Here is a 23,671-nt window from a genome sequence, read left to right on the forward strand (position 1 = left end):
AAAAGTGGAAACAGTGACAGATTTTATTTTCTTGGGCTCCAAAATCATGTGGATGGTGAATGCAGCTCTGAAATTAAAAGACTCTTGCTCTTTGGTAGGAAAGCTATGACCAGCCTAGACAGTGTATTAAAAAGCACCACTTTTTAATCACTTTGCTGGAAAAGGTCCATATAGTCAAGGCTATGGTTCTTCCAGTAGTCATGTATGGATATGAGAGTTGGACCATAAAGAAGACTGAGCACCAAAGAACTGATGCTTTTGAATTGTGGTGTTGGAGAAGACACTTGAAAATACCTTTAACAGCAAGGAAAGGAAATCCTAAAGAAAATCAACCCTGAATTGGAAGGACTGATGCTGAAGTTGAAACTCCAATAATTTGAGCCCCCTGATTTGAAGAGCTGACTCATTGGAAAAGACCCTGATGCTGGGAAAGGTTGAAGGAGAGAGAAGGGGGCGACAGAGGGTGAGATGGTTGGATGACATCATCAACTCAAGGGACATGAGTTTGAACAAACTCAGGAAGATGGTGAAGGAGGGGGAAGCCTGCTGTGCTGCAGTCCCTGGGGTTACAGAGTAGGAGACAACTGAGTGACTGAACAACAGCAATAATATAGCATCCTAACCAATCACCTAATGCCACCACTTCAGTAGGAATTTTCTCTCTCTTGAGGCTATGAAAATTGGCGGCTGCTGCTGCTGCTGCTAAGTTGCTTCAGTCGTGTCCGACTCTGTGCGACCCCATAGACGGCAGCCCACCAGGCTCTCCTGTCCCTGGGATTCTCCAGGCAAGAACAATGGAGTGGGTTGCCATTTCCTTCTCCAATGCATGAAAGTGAGAAGTGAAAGTGAAGTCGCTCAGCGGTATCCGACTTTTCAAGACCCCATGGGCTGCAGCCCACCAGGCTCCGCCGTCCATGGGGTTCTCCAGGCGAGAGTGCTGGAGTGGGGTGCCATTGTTACTGCCTGCAAAAGGGTCAGGTCTCCTTTCAGCCAGCCCACTAACAGTGTCTCCCACTCTAAGAAACCTTTTTCTCCTCTCATTCATTCTCATGCCTGGAAATTCTTTTCCAACGGGAACATGGACCACGACAAGAAGTTATTCCTCTCTCTCTTTGTTCGTGTGTTATTTTGGGGGTGTGGAGTGGGAGGGAGGTATCTGTTTCTGTCTTTCTCTGTATTGCCAACAGAGGATGAGTTGATTGGATGGCATTACCGAAGCGATGGACATGAGTTTGAGTAGGTTCCGGGAGTTGGTGATGGACAGGGAAGCCTGGCGTGCTGCAATCCATGGGGTCGCAAAGAGTCAGACATGACTGAGCAACTGAACAGAACCAATATTGCTTTCATTGCAGAAAAAAGAATGAGAGCCAATCCCTTCCTCAAGCACTTTACTTAGACTTTCTTGAACTGTCTAAACCTCAATTTCCTCATCTGTGAAATGGGAATAATATAAACACATTAAAAGACTTTGAGAAGATTAAGGATATGGTCTGTCCTTAAGTAGTGCCTTTCAGTCTCTCCAGCTGGTCCTAAAAGTGAAACTCAAGTACATTTTTCAGTGTTTTGTTTGTGTTTATGGAATAGTTTTACTTCTTTTTTTTTTTTTTTTTTAAACAAAGCAGATGTGCGTTCAAAATGTTTTAAAATTCCACTTTGAAGAAATACCCCTCCTCCACCCCCACCCTTGCTGGGTAGGGTGGGGAAGAAGGAAAGGAAAAAGAAACCAGGAAATCAGTTGCTTTTCCTTCTGCCGGCAGTCACTCTCTCCCCTTCTGGGTCAGGGCCCCTCGCAGGGAAAAAAAGAGAGAGAAAGAAAAAAAGGCTTTCTACCCATGATTCAAATTAACCCCTTTTATGACCATATTTTCTTTCCTTCTGAATTTATATCTCCCCCTGCCACATGCTTTAGCCTTTGAAAAAACTGCCAGAAACGATTAGAACAGAGAACAAAAGGACTGCAGCCTCTGAAAGGTAGAGACTGCACACGTTTAAATTCAATCACCTCTTTTATTATGCAAATACCCTCCCCCTTGGATTCCGTCTTCCCTGTGTGATTAAATGGAGACTCTCTTAGGATAAATTGAGCACAGATGCAGAAATAAAGGACCCACATTTCTCAAGTCCCATTCCCTCAGAAGCCAAATAACTCTCCTCTCCACAGTCCCTCTTGTTTTCTTTGGAAAGTGGTCCATATTCCCCAGGGGAAAATAAATTTTTGAATCACTGTTCCCAGCCACGTGCTAAAACCAAAAAAACCCCCCAATTTTCTGGCTTCCTAGAGACTCTATCATCCAGGTTCAGATCTGGGTGGTGTTTCCTACCTGATAGAGAAAAGAATGGTTCACGTTTTTTTCTGAGCACTTTCTGTGTGCCCGGCACAGTGCCAAGCTCGCTCTCTGACCATTATCTCCTTTCATCCTCTCAACAGCTGTATGAGGTAGGCACTTGCTTGGATTATCTAATTCTGCAGAGAGACTCTCCCAGGTGAAGTCACTCAGCTTGTTAGCCCCCAAACCAGGATTGAAACCACAGGCAGGTTCACAGAGTTGACACCATGTGCCGTGCACAGAATCGCATGGGCTTTGGGGTGAGGTGCAAGACTGGGTTTTGTGCCCTGGACTCTAAGCTTCTGGGAAGCAGAGTCAAACATGAGGACTGGCTTCATGTGCTCATAAGAAAAAGAATGAATGCATGGATGGATGGATTCCAATCTAAGAGCAATGCAGGATGGCAGGGCAAAAAGGACATGGGTTTTGGGGTTGGGCATCTGGGATCCAGTCTCAGCCATACTGGGGGCTTGTTGTGTGGCCTCATGCAAATTATCTTGCCTCTCTGGGTCTCTCCTTAAATTCATTCAGTAAGTGGAGCCAGAAACAGCTCCCTCTCAAGATCGTTCAGTTCAGTTCAGTTCAGTCGCTCAGTCGTGTCCAACTCTTTGTGACCCCATGGACTGAAGCATGCCAGGCCTCCCTGTCCATCACCAACTCATGTCCATTGAGCCAGTGATGCCATCCAACCATCTCATCCTCTGTTGTCCCCTTCTCCTTCCGCCTTCAATCTTTCCCAGCATCAGGGTTTTTCTCAGTGAGTCAGTTCTTCCTATCAGGTGGCCAAAGTACTAGAGTTTCAGTTTCAGCATCAGTCCTTCCAATGAATACTCAGGACTCTTTTCCTTTAGGATGGATTGGTTGCAGTCCAAGGGACTCTCAAGAGTCTTCTCCAACACCACAGTTCATAAACATCAATTCTTCAGTGCTCAGCTTTCTTTATAGTCCAACTCTCAAGATTGTGGGGAGCATTAAGTAAACTAAACCATGGTAAGCTCTTTAAACTTAATATCATTTGTGTGTGTGTGTGTGCTGAGTCACTTCAGTTGTATCCAACTCTTTACGACCCCATGGACTGTAGCCCACCAGGCTCCTCTGTCCATGGGATTCTTCAGGCAAGGATACTCGGGTAGGTAGCCATTCCCTTCAAGTGATCTTCCCAACCCAGGGATGGAACATGGTCTCCCACATTGCAGGCAGATTCTTTACCATCTGAGCCACAGTTTTGTAGAGGGAGACAGCTCAGTGTCCAAACCAAGATGACTGAGAACAGAAGAGAGTGCTGTTATCAATGATGCCCAGTCAACTGGAATGCAGGACCATTTTCCATCTCAGCGTTCAGTTTATCAGCTGGCTTTCCTAAGAGCAGAAGAGAAACCCTTCAGGAGGAGGACCTGTGGGAAGTGATTTAAGGTCATTAACTCAGCCCTTTAGGCTTCTGACTTTGAGTACTTTGCTCTGTCCTCCCCACTCACCAGATATCTGGACTCCTTCAAAGAGTAGAGCCCTTTTCATCCCATTCCAGTGGTAGTTGGGATGACTGATGCCGGGATTTTAAATTTAATGTATTTGGATCTCTTTCCGGCTGTGTGATCCGGGACAAGATGCATTACCTCTCCAGGCCTGTTTTGTTCCCTACAAAACAGTGTGATGAATTCCCAAGGGCTTGAGCTGTATGAGAATGGGGTGCTTAGCATGGCTGCTGGCACACAGAACCCCTCCATAAGTGGCCATTTCCCTTCTTACCTTTTCCCGAACCAGGGAGACTGTTTGAGTATTTACTGAAATCCAAGCGTCATGTGCATACGTGCTAAGTCGCTTCAGTCGTGTGTGACTCATTGTGACCCTATGGCCCATAGCCCTCCAGGCTTCTCTGTTGCTGGACTTCTCAGGCGAGAACACTGAAGTCAGTTGCTATGCCCTCCTCCAGTGGATCTTCCTGACTCAGGGACTAAGCCTGCACCTCCTGCATTGGTAGGCGGGTTCTTTACCATGAGCGCCACCTGGGAAGCCATCAAGCTTCACAGAGAAGAATAAAAATTAGATCAAGTTGGTCATGTGCATGCGTGCTGAGGTGGTCAAAGCATTCTGTTACATTTAAGTGGGTAGTGAACAGAAAAATACCTCTTTACTTGTTGTACTTGTTGTTTCTGGTGATAATGGAAAGTGGAGCCCTGAGGTAAGCAATGCTCCTGAGCCTCCAGGGTGGGCCTGAAGCTGAGCACCACCCTTCTTCAGCTTCTGCATCCCTCTTCTCTGCCCTTGTCTCTTTACCCAGCTGTGCCCAGACATTCAGTGGGGCTGGCAACCACCACACCTCTCAAGGCAACGCTTACATCTTGGGGCTCAGAGTCCGCCCCCACCTCCCTCCCGTTGTGCGGGGTGATGGCACGGATGTGATTCCACACTTCCTCAGTGGCCTGAGCCCCCAGGTGCCTACACAGGAGCCTGCTCAAACCACAGCCCGCTGGCTTGCTCCCGCCACTCCCCGCTGTCCTCCATCCTGTTCTCTGGTATCACCTCGTTAAAAGCATAGGATCTCAAGTCCTACTCTCTGAGGACCAGGCGCCACGGATGGAATGCTAATGGCTGCAGGTGGAACATTTGTGTCCCCAACCCCTGAAACTCACATTTGAAACCAATCCCCAACATGATGCTGTTAGGGAGGTGGGGCTTGTGCAGGGTGATTAGGCCATGTGAGCAGAACCCTCAGCGTTGGGATAAGGTCCCTTACCAAAGAGAGAGCCAGCCCTCCCTTTCAACCTGGGAGGTTGTGAGGTTATAGTGAGGAGATGGCCCTCAGTGAGGAAGCGGGTCCCCACTAGATACGGAATCGCCAGGGCCATGATTTCCACTCTCAGCCTCCAGAAGTCTGAGAACTGAATTTCCATCGTTTATAAGGCACCCGGTTGGCCTGCAATATTTCTGTTAGAGCAGCCCCAGCAGACTGAGACAGGACCTACCACTTAGGTGCTGGTGTGTCTGCCCGAGGCTGTGTTGCTGCCTCCTCCCAGAGCATCGCCGCACGAGCTCCTTGTACAAACCCCATCAGGCAGCTCCTATTACTGTCTCATTGTACAAACAAGAAAGCCAGAGCTCAAAGAGGCACACAGCAACTGAGACATCGTCCAGGGCAGAGTCCCTGGGACTCTGGATGCCCCAGGGCGTCTGCCCTGACTGATTCTGTTCTGGGTCTGTTTCACTGATTTGATGTGAAGAGCCTCATTCAGCAGGGATTTCAAAGACCCCCTCTGCAGGGGTGGGGCTGAAGGTGGGGGGAGAACAGCTAGGCTCTAGAGATCTATGGGTCATGAGAGATTGATGAAAGTGGGGGTCTGAGCCAGAGAAGAGCTCAGTCACGCCCCGTGGAAAGGTCATCAGTGTTTTCATTATTACTAGAGGCATAAAGAGGGGCTTCTCTGGTGGCTCAGGTGGTAAAGAATCTGCCTGCAGTGCAGGAGACCCAGGTTTAGTCCCTGGGTGGGGAACATCCCCTGGAGAAGGGTATGGCTACCTACTCCAGTGTTCTTGCCTGGAGAATCCCATGGACAGAGGAGCCTGGTGGGCTACGGAGTCGGACACGACTGAAAACTAACACTTTCACTTCACTACTTTTAGAGTCATAAAGGAGTGAGTTCTCTCAGCCATCCTCTGTCTGCTTGACTGCTGGTGGGCCTCCTAGAACAAGAGGGGCGGGTAAAGTGTCCTGTCTACGGTGGGGCAGCCACCATGCTTTGAACCACCCACGTCATTCTTTCTTTCCTTCCTTCTCTTTCTCTCTCTTTTTCGTTCTAGTCTTCTTCATTTTTTTATATTCACTAGTTGTATTTTTTAGATTCCATATATAAGTGAGATCTTACAGTACTTGCCTTTCTCTGTCTTATTCACTTAGCATAATACCCTCCAAATCCATCCATGTTGTTGCAAATGGCAAAATTTCATTCTGTTTTATGGCTGAGGAGAAGGCAATGGCACCCCACTCCAGTACTCTTGCCTGGAAAATCCTATGGACGGAGGAGCCTGGTGGGCTGCAGTCCGTGGGGTCGTGAAGAGTTGGACACGACTGCGCGACTTCACTTTCACTTTTCACTTTCATGCATTGGAGAAGGAAATGGCAACCCACTCCAGTGTTCTTGCCTGGAGAATCCCAGGGACGGAGGAGCCTGGTGGGCTGCTGTCTGTGGGGTCGCACAGAGTCGGACACGACTGAAGCGACTTAGCAGCAGCAGCATGTACACCACATCTTTATCCATTCATCTGTTGATGGACAGTTGCTTCCATATCTTGGCAACTGTAAATAATGCTGCTATGAACATTGGGAAGCATGTATCTATTCAAATTAGAGTTCTTTTTTTTTTTTCCCTGATATATGCCTAGGAGTGAAAGTGCTGGATCATATGATAACTCTATTTTTAGTTTTTTGAGAAACCTCCATGCTGTTTTTCACATTGGCTGTACCAATTTACATTCCCACCAACAGTGTAGGTTGGAGGTGCATTTCTGATGCAAGGGGTCAGCCAACCTGGCTCTTTCTCTAAACTGTAGCATCTCCAGAACTGAGGTCTCTGGTCTTTGTGGCTGCAGATCTTGGGGAGACCTAGGCAGTCCCCTGGCTCTGTGCACATGGGGCTCTCTCCTTTCCACCATCTGGTTCACATCTCCAAGATGGGACTTCTGGTGGGACTTCACCAAGGACAAGCCTTTCACTGCAGCTTTTGCTAAGGAATTTAGGACCAGATTACCAGGAAGCATCATTTCCCAACTGGACAGATTCCAAGATGGAAAGTGTGTTTTTAAAACTCGGGAGGTAATGAGAGCCTGGAAGTGTTCAGGAGAGAGGACGGAGCAGTGCAAACGATGGCAAGCTGCTCTGCACCGTGTCTGTGGGAGGGGTGCAGACACTGTCTCCGAGTCCAAGCCTCGCTCCTGCTCCCATTGACCTTGACCCCCAGGGGAGTCACATGACCTTTCTGCTCCTCAGTTTCCTCATCTATGAAAGGAGGATGATCGGTTCGTATCGCATAGGTTTGATGTGGGGACTGAACAGCAGTGTACCCAGAGCATCGGCGCCTAAGGGCTGTGTAGACAGTAGCAGAGCAAAGGGACCAACAGGCATCAGGCCCATGAAAGGTCAAAGGGGGAGGAAGCAGGGATAGGAACAAAATAAAGTTTTTTAAAAGTTACCTTTAGATTTTTAGTTCTTAAATAGACAATTATATTCTGTGTTGGGGAAGGTGTGGGCCTTTACTGCTAGAGTGAAATACCCTTTTGGAGGACAATCCATATGATCTTTGTGGGATTTGGGGCAAGGGGGTCAGCCATTCTAGGTCTCAATTTATTGTGTGAAAAATGAGGCTAATAATAGAATTTATCTTATAGAGTTGATAAGAGGCTAAAATGGGATAATGAATAAACTGTGCTTATCATGCACATCAAAATAAATGCTAAATACAGCTGGCTTTGATCATCACCACCAAAAATTTAAATGCTCCTAGGACCTAACTCATCTCACTTATAGGAACCTCTATCAGAGAAACAACGGCATAACAATATAAATCTTTGCACAAGCGTATTCAGGACAGAAGTTTTTATTTTTTCAGTAGTAGCAAAAATGTGGAAATAACAGAAATGTCTATCAACAGAGAAATGATTAATAAATTACAGGAATTACTGCTTCAGACTTCTATGAGGCTCTTAGCAAGAATGAGGAAGAGCTATAAATATTACCTAAAAAATAAGAAAATTTTAAGGGGAAAAACGAAGTTGTAGGGGAATATGTGTATTTCATTTGTACAAAGTCAAACAAAATATACTTATGTGCTAAGTCGCTTCATTTGTGTTTCAGTCTTTGCAACCTTATGGCCCACAGCCCATCAAACTCCTCTGTCCATAGGGTTCTCCAGGCAAGAACACTGGAGTGGGTTGTTATGCCCACCTCCAGGGGATCTTTCCAACCCAGGGATAGAATGTGCATCTCTTAAGTCTCCTGCATTGGCAGGCAGATTCCACACTAGTGCCAACTGGGGAGCCTGAACACAATTACAGTCAATGGCATACTATGTAAAGTCCAGATGAAAGTGAAGGTCAATCAGTGGTGTCCAGCTCTTTGCGACCCCATGGAATTCTAGTCCCATGGAATACAGTCCATGGAATTCTCTAGGCCAGAATACTGGAATGGGTAGCCTTTCCCTTCTCCAGGGGATCTGCTGCAATATTCCAGCAGATTCTTCACCAGCTGAGCCATACAAGGGAAGCCCAAGAATACTGGAGTGGGAGCCTATCCCTTCTTCAGCGGATCTTCCCCACCCAGGAACCTAACTGCAGTCTCCTGCATTGCAGGCTGATTCTTCACCAACTAACGTCAGGGAAGCCCCGGATGAGTACAGATCAATACAAGGCAGTTACCCCAACCCCCGAAGAAGGCAGGGCTGGGGCTGGGATTAGAAAGAAGGAAGCGATCACTGTACACACTTCTGTGACATCTTAGTTTGTCCTTATGAACATGTACTATTTTGGTAGTGAAAAGAAAGAGCTTCTGAGGTCAGAGAGGTTGAGGCAGAAAAGACGGCTGAAGGAGGAGGCGTGCCGGGGGAACCTGCCGGAGCGGGGATGCGGGTGGGAAAGGCTGGAGGAGGCAGCTGCGTGCCCGGAATAGAGCTCCCTGCGGGGCTCCAGGAGCCTCATCACTCCACTCACGCTGCAAGCTCTGCAGACCCACGTTCTCCAGAACTCCCGCGCTGCTGCGCTCCTGCGGACGTCTGCTGTGGGCGTCCAGCGACGGTCCGGGTCCCCTTGTACCCCGGGGTCAGAAGGCGGGCTCGTCCCCTCGCCGCGAAGGCCGGCGGGCTGAGCGGCGGGTCCGGGGCCGGGAGCGCCCTGCCTCCCTTCGCCCTGCCGGTCCCTGGTCCCTGGCAAGGGCCTGAAAGGCTGCCGTTTCACCGGTGACGTGGTGGCCACTAGAGTCACAGTTCACTGACAGGGTGCTGTGAGAGTGAACGAGGTGGTGATAGGGGAAAACGACTGCTCAGCGACTGTGAGCCCCGCTGTCTGTCACAGCGGCTCCTGGGGGGTCGAGTGCATTTAAACGATGACACGCCCTCACGCCTAGCTCCCTGCTGAACCCCAAGTCACTGCTGGGCATCAACCTCGTCCCCGTCCCCTCGCCCCCCATCCCCCCAACTCCCGCACCTCCAAAGCCATGGAAACACTTCCGTGTACTCCTCAATCCTGAGAACAACCGTTCTCAGTCCCGGCCGCACTCAGAACCCAAGGCCTGGGAAGCCTAAAATGCCGATTCCCAGGCCACCTCTGAATGTTGGGATGTGATCGGCTTGGATGGGCCTAAGCAGTGGGACTTGTGAGAGGCTCTTCAGATGATGCTGCAGTGAAGGAAAGGGGAGAGACCCTGTCCTCCCCCCAGACTGGGGTGTGCTCTCAATGTGTAGTTTCAAGGATGGGAGCTCCGCATGTGCTGTCCCTTGGCACCCTCTCCCCGCAAACCCGCCCCCAACCCCCACCCCGCCCAGCTTTCAACTCTCAGACTTGAAAGCTACTGCCCACAGCTGGTCCAGGCAGCTTTCTGTCCAGACTTACCCTCTTCCTCCCTCCATTTTTATTGTCAGGCTCTACTTAGCCTGGGGTTTCTTTGTTTTGTTTTCCCCGTTGTCCAGATTTTGTCTTGCAGAGGAGCTCCGGGAAGCTGAAGCAAAATTCCGTTTCAGCTTCTTTTTCAGTAACAGCACCCTCTTCCTCCTCCTCAGGTCATCATCACTGGATTTACAGATGTGAGTCACCCTGCTGGTGAGAAGGCTGTTGGAAGAAAACTTTTTCTTTCTTTCTCATTTCAGCCATCTGCACCCACGCCGCCCAGCCAGAAAGCTGCACAGCCCTTCTCTTGCTGCACCTGAAGTGGTTCCACGGCGGGGAAAGTGTTCCCAGCAGCACCCCCTCCTACCTTCTGGACCGAAATCATTATTCAGAGTTTGGCATCCTTTGGAATTTCAATAGAATCGACATCTTCATCTCTATTTTTAGCTTTTTCTTATCAAAAGCACTGTTCTCTCCTGCTACCATCTTTCTTGGAGACTGCACATGATTAAAATACATTTTCATTATAAACGGGAATAAGACGAAAGAACTTGTTCTTGATTGCAATCACACAGGATGAAATGATTTCCTGGTCCCTAGAAACTAGCTGGGACGACTCCCCTGGCCTAGTCATGCTCGCCGAGCTGTCACTGTGACACTGTAAATTAGGGCTTGCTGGTCTGCCTTTTCTATTTGCTTTACTGCAGAGAGATGAAAGGGCAGGGGAAGGAAAGTCATGACTTCAGGCTCTCCATTTATCCATTTTAAGCTTCACAGCAAGACCGTGATGTAGGTTTTATTGTCTCCATTTTACAGATGAGAGCACTGAGGCTCAGAGAGGGGATCTGGCTGATGCCACACAGACAAAAGCAGTAAGTGGCCGAGTGAGGGTGTGGCTGCTGCTCCTCCCCTGGACAAACACTTGCAGAGGGACTGCCTGCTCTCAGGATGAAGCCGGCACTCCGTCACTGGGTACTGAAGGGCCCTCATAATCCTGAGATACTGGCGGCATTTTCCCCAAATTCCCCTCCCTTGCACACACCACTCAGCCACACTTTCCCGGGCTTCCAGGTCTTTTCATGGTAAGGTGAAGCCTTTCCTGTAGGAGAAGCCGGCGTCTTCTCCCCGCCCCTTTTCTCCGCCCAGTGAAAAATCTGTACTCCTCTTCCCAGTATCAGCTGAGATACCATTCCTTAAAGCCCTCCCGCGTCCCAGCTCCCCTCTCCAAGCTGGCTTCAGGGCTCCTCGTCCAGGGCCAGGTGCGATGGCCCGAGGGCCGGGACAGACTCCAGCCCCCAGTGGTTCTGGGCTCAGCTCTGACTCCTCCCGTTGGGAATCAGGCGCTGGGCACAATAAACCCCAGGGGATGACTCCATTCCTGCTTGTCTCCGCATTTTCCCAGCTTCCGAGGCAGCACGTCCTTCTCGAAGCTTCCTGCATCATCCTCCCGACCTAGCCTCCGAAATCCAGAGATGCACGTTCCCAGGCCGCAGTTTGTGGCCTTGCGTCCTCTGCCGGCCGTTCTGGGGATCGGCGGGTTCCAACCGCGCGATCTTGCAGGCTATGCTGCCCCCTGGCGGCGTCTCTAGGCGCTGCGGCTCTCTCTGGTCTGGAGCGCTGAAACCACAGGTCCAGGTTGGTCTCAGAAGGCAGATTCTGTTTCCTTTATTTCTAGCCGGGAGCTGGAATCCAAGGGAGGGTCGATGACTGGCTCGGTAATCCCAGGGCTTGGGAGCTGAGAGGCACCCTCTTCCGAGTCTGAGCTGAGGCCACTGACGGCCCGAACTTTCTGATTTTATCAATAGAACCAATGTAGGAGCATTCCAGAAAATCGGAGAAACAGAAAATTGTAAAGAAAATAAAGTTTCCCTGTAAATCCATAGACACCAACTTTTAACCATTGTGGTATATATCTTTCTGTACGTATCAATGCATTTTTTATTACAAAACTGGGTCTATAATCTATAGTTGTCGTTCTTGTTTTTGAAAGTATTGAACATGTTCTGAGTTCAGAAGCAGAAGAAAAAATGGAAAACTAGAAAGGCATAAAGGAGAAAAATTTTACATTACTTAAAATCGCACTATCCAGAGAGAGCATTTCTTTCCAAATTACTTTATATTTGTGATAATCAATTATTATTTCTCTTGCAAAAATCCAATTCAGAAATTAAAAGAATTTTTCCCCAGGGAAAATTTACTCTTATACTTTGGATTACCTGATAATGACATACACTTTTTTTTTCTTCCTGGCAGTTTCTGAAAACATTCTCCAACCTCCCCTTTCCTTCACCTTCCTCGACCATTGCATTCATAAGGCTCCCAGGAGTAGCCAGGCCTCCTGTGAATCTGAGTGTATTCACCTGGGGGATTAATTTTTAGAAGTGAAATTGCTTTAAGGAGGGTGTGTGTTTTTATAAGCTTTGATAAATACTGCCAAGCTATCTTAGAGGAAAATTTGGACACCCACCAGCGGTCCTGAGGATCACCAACAGCGCTGTCAGACTCCCGGCCCTGGGGATCATATAAATTCAGCTACAATGTGCTGAGTGTGCTCTGTGCCAGACACCAGGCTAAGTGCTGTCCATTGATTTTATTTTTGATCTCCTGTCTGTGCTGCAAGGCGTGTGGGATCTTAGTCCCCTGGCTAGGGATCAAACCCACACCCCTGCATTGGAAGCACAGTCTTAACCAGAGAGGTCCCAGGGCTGTCCGTTAGTTAATTCTCATTGAATCTTCCCAACGGGGGAAGCAGTATTAACTTCACTTTACAGATTAGGAAACAGGGTCAGAGCACTTTATGCTTCCTCGGTTCCTAGAATGGAGCTGAGCCCAACTCTAGCATCCATCCCAACATCCGCCTGATGGTGCTCAAGTTTGAGAGGGCTGTGTCATGGCACTCAGAGGGCTCATTGGCAGTCCCCTTAGTGTCTGACTCAGCACAACAGAAAGGGCCCGAGAACATGCAGGTCTGGCGACGCTGACGCTGCTGGCCCGGGCACCATCCTTTGAGAATCACTGCTCACGTTACTCTAATACGGAATCCCATCTGCAAATGACCTGTGGGCCTGCCTTTCACCTTGGCTCGGAGCTTATTTGAATTTGTATACTCTACAAACCTTGTTTGTGGGGGTTTATGTGGGAACGTGAGTACATCTTTTACAGTCCTTTGAATTTACCATGTTTGGTTTGTGGTAAGTGATTTCACCTCTTCAAGACAGTTTCCCCATCTTTTTAATGGAGACGATGCTCACAGGAACCTCTTGGGGGTATTACAAGGAGTAATGTATGCAGGAAAAAAAACATGCTGAAGATTGTGATTTACTATACCAAAGCTAGTTCTCATTATGCCTGTTGATGGAAAAGCTGGGAAGCACAGTGGCAGACATTCGGGTTTGACAGGCCTGGACTGAGGTGGCAGTTTGGCTCCCACGTGACGTTAGACGAATCAGGCCTCTTCTCTGAGCCTCGTTCCTTCTCTTGAAGACTGGGCATATCACGGGCTCCCCAAGGGTTCAACAAGCCCTCTGTGGATTGTCTTGAGTGCTCCTTCTGCGCCAGAAGCCCCAGGGGCAGCGGGGTCCTCAGTGACAGCTGGGTTGGCTCAGGAACAATGGCTACAACCTGGATGGTCCCAGCCATCTTGCCTCTCGATTCCCAGCGGTAACGTCCACTTCCAGCTCTGTTCCTAGAAACCTTCAGATTCCTTGTTCTTTCCACATCCTGGGATGACCTCTCAGTGACACCAGGTGGATTCTTCTCCACAACTGGAAATTGGACATGTGAGGACCCTTCTTCAGATTCCTGGAAAGAACCCGAATTCTAGGATGAGCCGGATAATCACAGGTTGGCTGGGGCCACGCATTTCAGGGGACGGCGCTGTAGCCGTGGACAAAGCAGAAAGTGCAAGTGTGTTGATCGTGTCCCTAAGACTGTCAGCGTTGAGGCTGCAAGCTTCCTTGGAGTCTGGTGAGGGGTGGATACACACATTCAGAGTATCTGAAGTCGACCTGAAACTGACCGAGGGAAACTTGGGTCTTTGGGAGCAGCGGGGATGTGGCACGGCATACCTTCTCCAGCTGTGACGTGTGCAGGAATCTTGGGGCTTCTGTTTCTGCAGACGCTGAGGCCCAAGAACTTGCGTTTCTAACAAACCTGGATGTTGCTGGGACCACACTTTGAATATCTAGAGTTTAAGCGATCCTTGTATCATTGCTACCAAACATAACCTTTTCTTTGGCTTTCAGTGAAATTCTGAATGCATGAGAATACACGAATTCTGAAAAACTAATTTTATTAGAGCATTCCAATTGTAGCTTTGAGTGTCAGACCTTGGCTGCCACTGTAGTTTTCAAGCGACCGGGAACAGTCTTGAGCTTGTACTATCGAAACCCCGGCTTTCTCATCTGTGTGCAGAAACTTTCCCTACCTCTGTCTCATTTAGGCAAACCTGTGTTAGGGACTTAAAAAGCATGGATTCAAGTGTCTCCCTGTGACCATTTTAATCTGCTATTTTTAGTGAGGTTGTGGGTTGTCTCTGGGGAAGTTGCTGGGATTCTGAAATCTTACCAGTATATTGATACACTGGCATTTTGAATGCACATCCAGTGTTTTTAAACAAATATATGATGAACAATCCATTGAGCGTGCCGGGCAATAAGTGAAGCTCTGTACTGGAGTTATCCTGTTTACAACAGCTTTATGAGGCAGATCTAATTATTCTGTCCAAACGATCCAAATCAATAAAAGTGAAGGTCACAAAGAATGTCAGCAGCCCGAATACATGTATTTTAACAGTAGGTACGATCGAGATTGTACTGGCTGTATCTGACTCCTAAACTATATCTCGAATGTATCTCCATGATTTAAGTGACGAACAGAGTTCCAGTAGTAAAACAGGTGCAGAGATGTGACCAAGGAGGGTAAAACGCTCAGTTCTTTATGACGTCTGTTAAAAGGCACTCCCCAGATCCTGGGTTAGATGTGTATTTTCTCTGTGAACTATGGCAAACGCGAGTTCCATGTTAGGATCTGACGAACAATACAAAAGCCAACTGACCTCAGCATCACGTGCAAGGGTGTTAGTCCCCAAGGCCAAAGGCAGAGTCTCATCCCCTGTGTCATAATGCATGTTCCTGGAATTTACACTGTGGGGCTCATGGCGGGTGCTGGGTGCCTCTGTGGGGTTCAAGAAAGTGGAAAACTGGTAGCCAAAACTAGAAATGTATTACCTGATTAATAAGGAGTTACTGGCAGTACCCAGTATGAAGTCTGAATGAAAGGTACCGTTGACTATAACATAAAAACTGCTTCGTCCTTTACATACAAATAAAAGAGAGGGTTTATTTTCATTCTGAGTTTATTTAACATTTCATCCGGTTGAAATGAAATAATACGTGGACTCCAACACTGGCTAGACACTGTGCTAATACTGAAATAAAAGCTGCCAGTCAGCTCATACTTATAATTCGTTATGTTACCCAAAATATTAATAACTATTTACCTTTACAAGCTTATTGCACTTCATGTGAACTTTTCTCCAGAAAAGGTATTCCTAAGAGATCAGCAAAGACTGCCAACCTTGGTTCATTTTGTTCCTTTTGATAAACCATGATTCAACTCTACAGATTCGTATTTCTCTATAAAAGCATCAAAAATCAGCAGATAACACTTTAAAAGACACATCTCCAGGCTCATGGTCCCTTCTGTCATGAGGCTCTGGCCATCTCATCCTGGTGTGCATTAAACGTTTGGTTAGTTTGCCAATCTTCCAACCAGTCATTCAATTTCCAATGAAGGTTAAGACTAACGTGGAGCTGCCAGTTATCCAGGGCTAAGAATTCTGAGGTTAGTGGGGGCGGGGGGTGGGGGTGGAGGCTTCAGGGCCTTGAATGTGAAAGTGTTAGTCACTCAGTCGTGTCTGATTCTGTGCGACTCCATGCACTGCAGCCCGCCAGGCTCCTCTGTCCATGGGATTCTCCAGGCAAGAGTACTGGAGCGGGTTGCCATTGCCTTCTCCAGGGGATCTTCCCGACCCAGGGATCAAGCCCAAGCCTCCTGCATTGCAGGCAGACTCTTTGCCATCTAAGCCGCTGGGGAAGCCCTTCGAGCTGCCTCAGTTTCTTGTTAAAAGTGCCCTGTAAGCACCTCGTGGAGCTCAGGCTCAAATTTCTAGCTTTTACCAATTTTTAAAGAGAAGCAAAAATGGCAACAAAAGATGTCCAAGGTCAGAATGTCACGGGGCAGCTCTTTTGCTTCAAATGGCTTAAGACAGAAAACCTCCGTGAGAGGGTTCTGGCAGCACACAGGAGGGCCCAGAGTAGCCCAGCCTCAGGCCCACTCACCGTTTCAGAGAAAAGAGAAGCACAGACACGAGGCGCACCGTTCTGCCTTTATAAGGAAATTCAGTCTGCTCACATCGTCAGCAAAAACCTGCCCAAACTAGTTTCTACGTGTGTTTCCACTTACAGGTCTCTATTAGACATCGTACTGAGTGGTCTACACTTACTGAAATAACCACCTCCCATATGCCTCTGAACCTCTATAAATTACAGCATAATCTCGGTTACATTGAATATGTTACTTGTGAAACCAAGACATGTGATGTAAACAGTGGTCCCTGGGCTGGTTATTTTCCAACAGGGTGGAATGTAATGTACAAACATTCAAGTAAAATCCATTGAGTCAATGATTCACATACACATCATTTCTGTAGCTTTCTGAAAGCCAAAGAAATCTTATAGGACAAGAAAAGAGATGTAGGTAGATGAGACCATTCTCTTGATTCTAAAAAAAAAAAGCCAGATTCAACCCAGTCATATAGTGCTGGTTTTGAATATACTCCCCAAATTTGACATTTGTGCATTTCAGTTACTTAATTAGTTGATTTAAATGACTGAATATAAAGTCAACAAGTGCAAGGTAAGATTAATATCTTCATAAGAATACAAAACAGAGTAAATTTAAAATTCAATCAAAGAAAGCCACCAGCAATAGGAAAGCTTACAGATATTGACAGCAGCCTCCATGCACCACACTTGTCTATTACTTTGACTTTCAGGAGGTTTATGAAGGAGCTTTTATCCTACAAATCCAAAACATTCATCTTCTACTTCAGTTGCCTCCTGCCCAACCTGGGCAGAAAAGCAAACTGTCCTTAATATTTACGAGTCTTTTTTTTGTTGTTGTTGTTACAGTTTAGCCTCAGGGCTTTTGTGTTTTCTCAACTCACTACTCAGCTCTCCTTGATTTGAAACAAGGGTGGGATAAAATTTCAGTATGATTTCCTTTTCACTGACTGACAATCAATATACTGAACATCTAACTCTATGCCTAGCAGTGCTCTGGAAAACTCTGGGTGTGAGTCAGGACATTGTCTTTGAAAAAACAGTGACTATAAAAGCTACAGGAAGGGTGTCTGTAAATCATAGCATGATTCAAATGTAAGGGGCGGGGGCTGGCAGGTGAGGCACCTGGACCACCCCCAGGGGCTGTGGCGTAAGTAGCAGCTGGACTCTAAAGGCTTCTATGGGTCTTTAAAAGGTTTCTTCACTGAGAGAACCCGGCCGCCCAGGTTATTCCTCTCCAACTTGGGTACACCAGGCTCGCGGCAGGCAGGCTCCTCTGAAGATGCTTCTTAACCTGCTTTATAACCCCTTGTTAAAGTACACACGCCGTAATTCAGGGTAGGTCTCTCGGATCCTGGCTTGCAGCTCGGCCTCCAAGCTTGTCACAGACATGGAACTGGGAGAAGGGAGAAAATGACAGGGTCATCCCACAGACGGTGGAAATTCGAACCTGAGGAGAGGAAAGCGAGGACCCCGTTCACCCCGACTGGTGCAAGAGCCCTGTCTGAAAAATGCTTCGTGTCCCAGGGAACTATCACTAAATAAGAAAGAAAGGGACCATCAGATCCCTTTTGATCTCTCATCTTACTGAAAGCTTTAAAAACCACTTATCGCTGGCAAGGAGGTATGGTAATCACACTCTCAGACCCTGATGTATCGGAAAGTAATCTGTGGTCAGGACACTTCCTAAGAGAGATAACATAAATGTTCACAATTCATGAGAAAAAGACACATGCATTCAGTGGAATTTTTAGCACTAAAAATTCACTTGCATTAATGTGCTTCTGTCCACTGTATAATGATATATATTCTGAACTTTTAGAAAATATGAAAATATATGAGAAAAAACATCTCTTGTAGTCACACTACTGAGAAGGACCACTGTAAGTCTTTGCTTTGTGCATGTAAAAAATGTACCTGAATGTTTTAAGTTGCTCAGTCGTGTCCGACTCTTTGCGACCCCATGGACTGTAGCCTACCAGGCTCCTCTGTCTATGGGATTTTCCAGGCAATAGTACTGGAGTGGATTGCCATTTCCTTCTCCAGGGGATCTTCCCGACCCAGGGATCGAACCCGGGTCTCCCACATTGTAGACAGACGCTTGACCGTCTGAGCCACCAGGGAAGTCCATGTATTAAAGCTTATTTTTTCATTATGAATGCATACTTAATATATAAGAGGATGAAGAAAAACTGGCCAGAAAAACTGTTGACTTTCTGTTATGGAAAGCTCATTTGCCCCTTTCCTATTTGCCCATTTCTGTTCCCCTCTAATCTTAATAGTAATGAGATCACCAGGCAATTTAACCTAACTCCTGACTTATGCTGTCCTGAATAACCTGTTCTTTTCCTAGATAGAAAGAAGAATGAAGAATTAAGCAGTTAAAAAAAAATGACGAGCTCTCTATCCCCAACACCCACCCCCTACTCTGCCCCCTGCCAAGCAATCTGCAGGCAGATCATTCGGGCAAGACAACATCTGAAGACACAGTAGGTGGTTCGTTGAGATTCTTTCCCCTCCCCTTTTTTTTCCTTTAAAAACTGTCATGATTGACAGAGAAGGAGAAATATCGTATGACATCCCTTATATGTGGAATCTAAAAAGAAACGATACAAATGAATTTGCTTAAAAAACAGGAGCAGACTCACAGACTTAGAGAAAAAACCTACGGTTGCTGGGGGGAAGGATGGGGAGAAGGGATAGTTAAGAGAGTTTGGGATGGACACGTACACTCCGCTATATTTAAAATGGATAACCAACAAGGTCTTACTGTATAGCATAGGGAACTCTGCTCAACGTTATGTGGCAGCCTGGATGGGAGGGGAGTTTGGGAGAGAATGGATACATGTATGTGTATGGCTGAGTCCCTTTGCTCTTCACCTGAAACTCTCAACTTTGTTAACTGGCTACACTCCAATACAAAAATTAAAAGTTGTTTTTTTTTTTTTTTTTAAATAAAAGGTATTACATGAAACAAAAAAAAAAAGTGTCACAACTGAGCAAAATCTTTGGAGTTGGTCTCTGGACATGAGTTCACCTTCTCCCTGAGTAAAGCATCTTTCCTTTCTACTGACACCTGTGTCTTGAATTACTGGCTTCTGAGCTGCAAGCTGCTGAACTTGGGTTTGGTAACACTAGGAATTAGTTTCTTAAGAATTATTCTTTACTTGAGTGGGCTTCCCTGGTGGCTCAGTCAGTAAAGAATCCATCTGCAATGGAGATCCCTGGGTCAGGAAGATCCCCTGGAGAAGGAAATGGCAACACACTCCAGTGTTGCCCGGCGAATTCCATGGACAGAGGAGCCTGGCAGACTACAGTCCATGCGGTAGCAAGATTTAAACAGGACTTAGTGAGTAAACCACCACCACCATGGTTGAGATGTGGTGAACTAAGAGGTAAAAAGATAGGATATAGATTTATAGACATAATGCAAAAAAAAGAAAAATGATGAATATAGAAATATAGTGGCTGTTTTTTTTCTTCTATATAGGGAGACCTTGGGTAATTTTAAAATAATGTTGCTAATGGCAATGATAATGGCTATGACTTAGTGCTTAATTTTTGGGTCAGACATTATGCATTTTTAACCCTTACAAAACCTTGGAAAGTTAAGTATTATCTTAATTTTACAGATAAGGAAACCAGAGGTGCAGCTGAGATTTGAAGTTAGATCCTTCTCGACCCAAACGCCATGCTCCTAAGTCACAGAGTGTAAGGCCAAGTGCTGAACACTGATATTCCAGTACCACAGACTAAGGAAACAAACCTTCCTTACCCGAAGCCCTGAGATTCTGGGGTTCGCCCAATTAAACAGTGCTCCTCTTCAGGAAATTCATCTGTATTGGGCTTCACAACAGGTTCTGAAGCTCCTGCCCTCTCCAAGCGGGGCTTAACTATGGGCGTCAAGGTGATAAAGGTTCCCTCTCCTTGAAATTTAAGTCCCCAGCTAACAACAGTGGGGGTCAGAGACAAGCAAAAGACCAGATAAAAGACGGATGTCTCATCAGATGGGGAACCTGATGAAGTCAGTTCTAGAAGAGACTGCCGCGTCCCAAAGCCACTGGAAAGCCTCGGGTGTTAAAGGCCATCTGTGCGGGGCCTGTCGGCCCATGAAGGACAAGACAAAGGCAGGACTGGAAGCAGAAGCCCAGCAACGAAGCACAGCGCTGCCCCCCTGCACCTGGGCATTAGACAGAAAAAGGCTGAAGCCTCAGATCTATGCCTATTTAATGCCGGTTAATCCTGTTCTTACATCAAAGGCAGGATTCAAGGGCAACTTGTGATGAAAGATACATGCACAATAAGGCTTTTAAGGAAAAAAGCAAAAAAAACTCAAGTAGGAAGAAGGAAAGCCAATATACCAACCAAAGTTAAGTACATACAGTTGCTCTCCCTGGGGCTGGAACTTAAATTCTAATATTTCTGCCTTATAGATGCCTTTGCCAATGGACAGGACATCAGTGGATCATATTTAAACTTTTACAAGAGCAAACTGGCACCAGAGTTAACCTGGGTCTTACACAAGAATAAAGCATTTTCAAATGTAATCATAGCAAGTAGCGAAGAGCTGGGCAAAGAGAGTTTTGATATTAAATAGATGTGCATTTAATTTCTGCCTCTCTCTTCCTTTTAGAGACTCTGCTTCCTTGTCTTTTTGAGACTCAACTTTCCTCCTAGTGAAATGAACCTGTGTCTGCAACTTGTTTTTAGGTTAAAACGCATGATCATTCTGAAGAGTAACAAATACATACCTTTTCTGCGGAAACAGAGCACAGCACAGAGGCGTAGCAAACACCAAGCTTAAAGAAAAATGAAAAAGACACATCAGAGCACTTTTAAAAATGGTCTACTTTTCAGACTTTTTCTATTCTACTTTGATAACAATCCCCTTTCTTTCTTTTTGGTATTATACTGCCAACTCAAAAATATGTCCTGTTTGTGTAATTTTACTACTAAGGGCTGCCAAAATAATTTTAAAAAGGGAAAAAATCAAACAGATACAAGGAGTTTTAAAAAGAATCACACAAGTAGCTCCAAATGTTGCAGGTTTCTCTAAAGGCAGTTTCTTTCTAGCTAATGACTGGGACCAGATGTTCTGAGATGGTCTCATTTTTCAAAATGCATGTCCCTTATTAGCCCTCACTTTCATATGCTGTATATTAATCTTAAAAAAGGAAAGAATGACATTGAAGTAATTCTACTCACCAAAAGCCAACTATTCCAACTTGAACAGGTGCACTCATCCATGGGAACCTCTGGGTAAAGAAATAAACTATTTTGAATACTTTTTATACAGGCTTCAGAGACAGTTTTCTCTGCTGGTTAATTGGAAGGAGCATGGCCACGTTACAAGATGCAGCTGGGATGCGATTAGCGAGGTGTGGGGGTACCACTGCAACGGCTCGTTAGTCCTGACTTCCTGCAGCCCTCGGAGATCTGGCCACAATGCACATGCAAGGGTCAGGCGGCTTCTCATATTCCTCCCTTGCACTTAGAATCAGAGAGATGCCTGCTCGTAAATGGGAACTGGAGAAAGTGTTATCGCTTGACTATCATTTGTCTCCTGGCTGGGGAGGAGTGTGGTTCCAAAGCCAGAAAACTAACAAACCTGTATTCAAATCTCTGTCCTTCCAGTTCACCCCCACTGTGGGCAAAGGGAGGCAGAGTCCACCCAGCCCAAGCTCTGGTTCCTTTTCTGCAGAATGTAGATCCCAACAGGTTCCTAAAAACATGTGCACGAAGATACGCCAGATAACATTTATCAAGCACCTAGCGCTGTGCCTGGAATGTTCAGAAACCCAAAGGCATCGCTGGCCTGCTCCTGCCCCCAACCCTGCACCTCTCCTGCCTTGGTTTTAGTTGCTGTCAGTATGGTTAGAATAATTGCTAGCATAACAAATTCTTGACTGCCACTTTTTCATTAATGGAAATGAATGAGTTGGTTGGTCTTTTGGAGGGTATGTGCTATTAGATTTTTAGCTTTCAAAAGGGAATTTTTATAAGCGCATAATATGCAATATAAAGAGCAACGAGATATATAGATTATGTAAGTAAGGCCACTGAAAGAGCTGCCACCAAGTTGCCAACTAGTTGTAATGAAATCAGCCAGAGTCAACACAAGTGGTTAATTAAAAGATCAGGATCCCAAGGGGGCTTGTGTGAGAGGCGTACCCTGGTCTCTGAGAAGGCTCCTCTGGCGAAAAGGTACATCCCGTGGGTTAAGGGAGAGAAAGGGAGAGATGTCAGCAAGCAGAGACAGGCCCACAGAGCTCGCGCAGGTGGGCCCCGCCCCTCAAGGGATGGCAGGAGAAGGAAATACTGCATCGGGGCAGCTGGCTCCGAATGATGCTGCATGATTTTCATAAGGAGATGGTAAATCGTCTTCCTTCTTTCCCAGTCCTGTATCATCAGTCTGGGAGCACAGACTTGACGATGGGAAGGCAAGCTAAGAACTGAATAACATCTTGCTGGAAGATTGACCCACAAGAGCCCATGAGAGCAGCCTCTTCTTCTCAAGTGGACTCTTGAATAGGCGTGTGTAATCTCAACAATGGGTGTGCACAAACCAAAGGCTGATGGAGGCTCGTGCAGAGGGTTTTGTTGGAAGGGTTCTCAGTAACCGCAAGGATTCCGGACAATTCTGATCTCTCTCATGAAGCTCAACCTGTATGTCATCCCCGCTCCCAACTCCTTTCCAGCACCCCCTCCCGCCTCATTCACCCCTACTTCAAACAGAACTTGGTCTGAGATTTTCAAAGTGAGCTGAGGATGTTTGGGTTTTCACCTAAATAATCACAGAACTTGAGGGAGAGACATAGCATAGAATTGTGGAAACAGGATATTTTAAATGAATTACAGACAGTAATCACAAGTTTAAAAAGATACATATCTAATGAAGTAAAAGCTCAAAAAGTTAGTGTGAGTAAATTCTTTCTGTTTCCAATGACCTTTACTCTTTACTTCATACTGTATATGAAATATAAATTGCACATACTCACATGCAGAAGTCTTGACACAAGTATTCAGCTGTGAGGCCATTGTCACAATCAAGGTCATTAAATATTAGTAGTTATCATCCTTGTTTTGTTTCTTGTGCCCTTGGCCGTTCCACCATCTTTCCTAAACCCTACTATACCCATTCCCTGGCCACCTCTGACCTACTTTCTGTCATTATATACTAGTTTATGATTTCTAGGATTTTATATACAGTATCTATTCTTTCGTATAATTATTTTGAGATTTACTCATGCTGTGTATATATGCGTGGTTCGGGGCTTTTTATTGCTGGGTTAGGTACTCCATTGTGTGCATGGAATTTGATAATCCATTTTCCTGTTTATGAACATTTGGACTGTTTCCAGTTTGGGGCTATTGCAAATAAAGCTGCTTTAAATACCTGCCTTTTATGGACAT

General features: G+C 46.3%; 1 protein-coding gene and 1 long non-coding RNA gene across 3 annotated transcripts in view; one reads left to right on the forward strand and one right to left on the reverse strand.

Moving 5' to 3' along the window:
• Positions 1-694: 694 nt before the first annotated feature.
• On the forward strand, positions 695-11,990 carry LOC133255561 (uncharacterized). The gene is made up of 4 exons (XR_009738976.1): positions 695-3,317; positions 5,946-6,023; positions 10,175-10,886; positions 11,317-11,990. It is a non-coding gene; the product is annotated as an uncharacterized LOC133255561 (long non-coding RNA).
• A 3,244-nt stretch (positions 11,991-15,234) lies between these two features.
• The window catches only part of SFXN1 (sideroflexin 1), a 62,132-nt gene continuing 53,695 nt past the window's right edge, over positions 15,235-23,671 (reverse strand). Inside the window, exons 9-12 of one of the 2 annotated variants that reach the window (XM_061429984.1) lie at positions 22,430-22,451; positions 21,464-21,513; positions 21,010-21,057; positions 15,235-17,654 (exon numbers count right to left, since the gene is read on the reverse strand). In XM_061429984.1, the coding sequence (XP_061285968.1) occupies positions 17,592-17,654; positions 21,010-21,057; positions 21,464-21,513; positions 22,430-22,451 (183 nt within the window). In that variant the 3' untranslated portion in view covers positions 15,235-17,591. The remainder of the gene's footprint in view (positions 17,655-21,009; positions 21,058-21,463; positions 21,514-22,429; positions 22,452-23,671) is intronic. The other variant, XM_061429983.1, reaches the window with a different exon arrangement.

Source organism: Bos javanicus, chromosome 10 (genome assembly GCF_032452875.1).
Source record: "Bos javanicus breed banteng chromosome 10, ARS-OSU_banteng_1.0, whole genome shotgun sequence".
NCBI lineage: Eukaryota > Metazoa > Chordata > Mammalia > Artiodactyla > Bovidae > Bos > Bos javanicus.